The sequence below is a fragment of the Nanorana parkeri genome, unplaced genomic scaffold, assembly GCF_000935625.1.
Source record: "Nanorana parkeri isolate BGI_ZX_2015 unplaced genomic scaffold, ASM93562v1 scaffold1142, whole genome shotgun sequence".
In the NCBI taxonomy this organism is placed as follows: domain Eukaryota; kingdom Metazoa; phylum Chordata; class Amphibia; order Anura; family Dicroglossidae; genus Nanorana; species Nanorana parkeri.
Window position 1 is genome coordinate 442,181 of NW_017307410.1, and position 3,757 is coordinate 445,937.

Genomic DNA, 3,757 nt, shown 5'->3' on the forward strand with positions numbered 1-3,757 from the left:
CAGGTGGAAGGCCTGATTGTTAAAGTTGAAGATGAAGAAGAGATGCTTGTGCTTTGTAAGGAGGAGGAACATTCTCCAGAGATCAGCACAGGTGAGGAATAAACACTAAATCCAGAGAAGAGTCCCAGATTCTCCTTGTTCAGTCACTACAACAATCTCTTCTTCTCCCCCTCCTCTGTCAGTAGACAGTAATGGGGGGACGGAATGTGTCTAGTGGGGGGAGTCAGGAGCCATCAGCCTCTATTAGACTCCGCCTCTCCTCCTCACATCATGTCATTGTGTATTACCAGCCAAGAGACGTGACCAGTCTCCCCCACACACACTCTCTGGGGTCTCTCATACATCTCAGTACAGGGGGGCTTCAATCTCATCTCTATTCACAGATACCAGAGACACTCGGAGAGACATCAAATCCGAGGAGGAGGAGGAAGAGGAAGAAACTGTGAGGATCAAAGAGGAGGAAATTCCTGTGGAGATCAGTACAGGTAACACATATTTGCATTCACTAGAAGTAGAAGTGTGTGAAAACAGTGGGCAGTCCTTGGTTCCCTCAATGTCCCGCCCCCTTTACCTGTATTCAGTCAGTGTGTGTTTCCTACAATAAAATATAGAGAATGAACTGCGCCAATAAGCAAGCTAACAGCTACAAGGCACTGGAATGTACACCCACTGTGAGTGTGTATACGTGTTTAGTTATTCGTGTGTTTCCTACAGATGGATCCTGGAATGTGTGAATGTCACTTCACATGTCTATAAAAATGGCTTTTTCCACTTTTAGAATATCCATCAGGAGCTTGTAGATAGGAGTCTTCCCCCTGCCCCCCTCCCCCGAAACCATGATTGCCTTTATGATCGTTGTCAACAATGAAAGATTGTGGACTCTCAAACTGATGGATTGTCCCTCAATGTTTTGGGTTCTGTTTGAATCCCTTGACAGGATTGGTAAGGAGGGGAGGGGAGGTGTTCATCTGAGTCATTGATAAGTGAGAAGACATGTTATGGATGACTCAGATGAATGTCCCATCCCCCCTCCTTGCCTATAATCTATTGTGCTTTTCGGTGAAATATTTAAGGGGGAGACGTTCCGGAAACATTTTAATATCCATACAACGTGTGTTTTTGTTTGCTGGTTGAACTGTTTCCCATTCATCTCTTATTTCCTCCAGGGGGACTTCCCATAAACTACATCACACACAATCCCACGAGCCCAATTCCACTCCCAGCCCGTTCCTATGCGTCCAGTGATTCCTCTACACCCAGGGAGGGTTTTCTTAATCGCTCACCTGCCACCGCGCGTCCTACAGATCACAAAAAGGATGAAAAGCTCCTGTGTTCCATGTGTGGGAAGTGTTTGACCAAGAATGAAACTCTCACCGTACACCACCGATCTTACACGGGGGAGAAGCCATGTTCCGTGTGCACGAGATGTTTTCTTCGGAAACTGTGCTCGATTAATCAAGAAATATATGACACGGAAGAAACCCCCTATGTGTGCTCCGAGTGTGGGAAATGTTTCAGCCAGAAGTCAAATCTTACATACCACCTCCGGGTTCACACCGGCGAGCGGCCGTTTTTTTGTTCCCACTGCGGTAAATGCTTCAAAACGAACGCCCGCCTTCTCCAGCATCAGAGGACGCACGCCGAGGTGAAGCCCTATTCCTGTTCGGAGTGCGGGAAGTTCTTTACTACAAGTTCGGCTCTTGTCAAACACCAGAGCACTCACACCGGGGTCAGGCCGTACCCATGTTCGGAATGCGGAAAATGTTTTACCACGCACTCAGTCCTTGTCAACCACAAGAGAACTCACACGGGGGAGAGGCCCTTTTCATGTACGGAATGCGGCAAGTGTTTCACCACGACTTCGGCTCTCGCCGACCATCAGAGGATTCACACCGGGCAGAAGCCGTATTCGTGCCCGGAATGCGGGAAATGTTTTACTACGCGCTCGGCTTTCGTTTACCACCAAAGAACTCACACCGGGCAGAAGCCGTATTCCTGTTCGGAATGTGGGAAAAGTTTTACCACGAATTCGGCTCTCGTCGGCCACCAGAGGACTCACACCGGTCAGAAGCCGTATTCCTGTCCTGAGTGTGGAAAAAGTTTTACCACGCGCTCGGCTTTTGTTTATCACCAGAAAACTCACAGCACGGCAGAGGTGCAGTAGTCATATTCAGATGGCGGGGAATGGTTTACCGGAAAGAAGTAAGATGTTATGGGCGAGAATTCACACCGGGAAGCCGCCATGTTCATGATAGTGTGGGAGATGTTTCACTGAAACCCCCAATAACTCATACTGGTCACTAATCATGATCCATTTGTGGAAGATCTATTGCATTGATGGCCCACACAAGCAATGAACCACGGATGTCTTCTAAATGAAGGAAGAGACTCTGACCCTAACGCCACATCCCGCAGGATTCCAGAGCTGGCTGCGGCAAGAAGAAAACCAGCACTTTGCCCACTTGTTACATGAACAGTATTTCATAGTTTTATTCCTTTGTGCTTCCTCTGTGATTGTGTTTTCATTCTATTTGTTTCAACTCTTCTTTCCGATGTATGCAGTCATTGGCAGAGACAAAGCAGGGGGACTTAAGTTGGTCATACGCTGTTCGAATGTCAAAATTCAAGCAGTGCCTGGCTCCGTCAGCACCCCTCCCTTTGAGGAAGTCCGCTGTCAGCATACAAAAGCCTGGCGCGGGGGGGTGGTGGGGGTTTTTACTTTTTTTATCCCCTTTTAATTCTTTTTTTAATGTATTTTGTTATTTTTTACCATCTTTTATTTAATTTTTGTTCACCTAACTTTTGCTATCCCCATGAGGCTGTCAAGCCCCTATGTAACAGCATTTGGAGGTGACAGGTTCTCTTTATGGAGACATTGGTAGTGTATTAGACCCCTGATGTCTCCGCTGTCCTCTAATACAGGACGTCAAACGTGGAATTGTGCTTCATCGTCTGTTCACCCGGTGTTCTGTCGAAAGCTCCAACTCGTCGAAAACCTCCAACTACCTCACTGCCGGGTACTTGCAAGTTTGAGATTTCGTTAGACTGCAAAACACAAAGACTGACGGAGCTTCTGTACAGCTGCATTTTAACAATATTCAGCAGGTGGCAAACTCCACGAGTATTCTGAAAACGCTATGCACACATGCGCACCGCAACTGTACAGCGATTCAGTCTTTCTGAGGACCGGAAGTGAGGTAGTTGGAGATTTCGATGAGTTGGAGAGTTCGATAGAACACCGTCACTTCACTTACTGACTCTGAAGCAGGAAGTGCTGGGAGCACAGTGCTCCCTGTTTCATTCAGCATAGAGAAGATCGGAAAACGGATGTTCCCCGGTCTGCTCCTGCTCTCCATGCTGACACTGTTTGCCATGGTTCCCGGGCCCCCCAGCGATGCAAGGGACCCAAAAAAAAAACCGGGGGGAGGTGTATATGCAGGGGATCACCCTAGTACAAGTTATCAGTGGCAGTAGAGCCACCCAGATCACTTATAGTTGCAGCAGCTGGCCCTGCCTAATGTAATGCCTAATGGTTAATAGAACGTCGGTGGTTCCAGCAACCAATAACTGAAACGGAGGGGGCGGTGCCGGGTTATGGTTGGAAGTGGATGCACCGACCTTAGAGGCCGGTGTATCCACTGTCACCCAGCCCAGTGCAGGTCAGCGAATGTTTTCCAGACAGAACCGCCACTCGGTCTGTGCCCGGACCGCGTTCTGCCATTTAGTGACACCCGCTTTAGGGGGTTAATATTACATA

General features: G+C 48.2%; 1 protein-coding gene across 1 annotated transcript; it reads left to right on the forward strand.

The window, feature by feature from the left end:
• Positions 1 to 836: 836 nt before the first annotated feature.
• Positions 837 to 2,207, forward strand: LOC108796632 (gastrula zinc finger protein XlCGF17.1-like). The gene is made up of 2 exons (XM_018568132.1): positions 837 to 942; positions 1,167 to 2,207. The coding sequence occupies exons 1-2, from the start codon at positions 837 to 839 to the stop codon at positions 2,162 to 2,164; spliced, it is 1,104 nt and encodes a 367-aa protein (XP_018423634.1). The 3' UTR covers positions 2,165 to 2,207.
• Positions 2,208 to 3,757: the final 1,550 nt, after the last annotated feature.

Excerpts from the sequence above, each read along its gene's own strand:
- LOC108796632 (XM_018568132.1), top strand. The coding sequence starts at position 837 with ATGATTGCCTTTATGATCGTTGTCAACAATGAAAGATTGTGGACTCTC. Across the intron at positions 943-1,166 it reads TGAATCCCTTGACAGGATTG|GGGGACTTCCCATAAACTAC; the intron begins GTAAGGAGGGGA and ends TATTTCCTCCAG.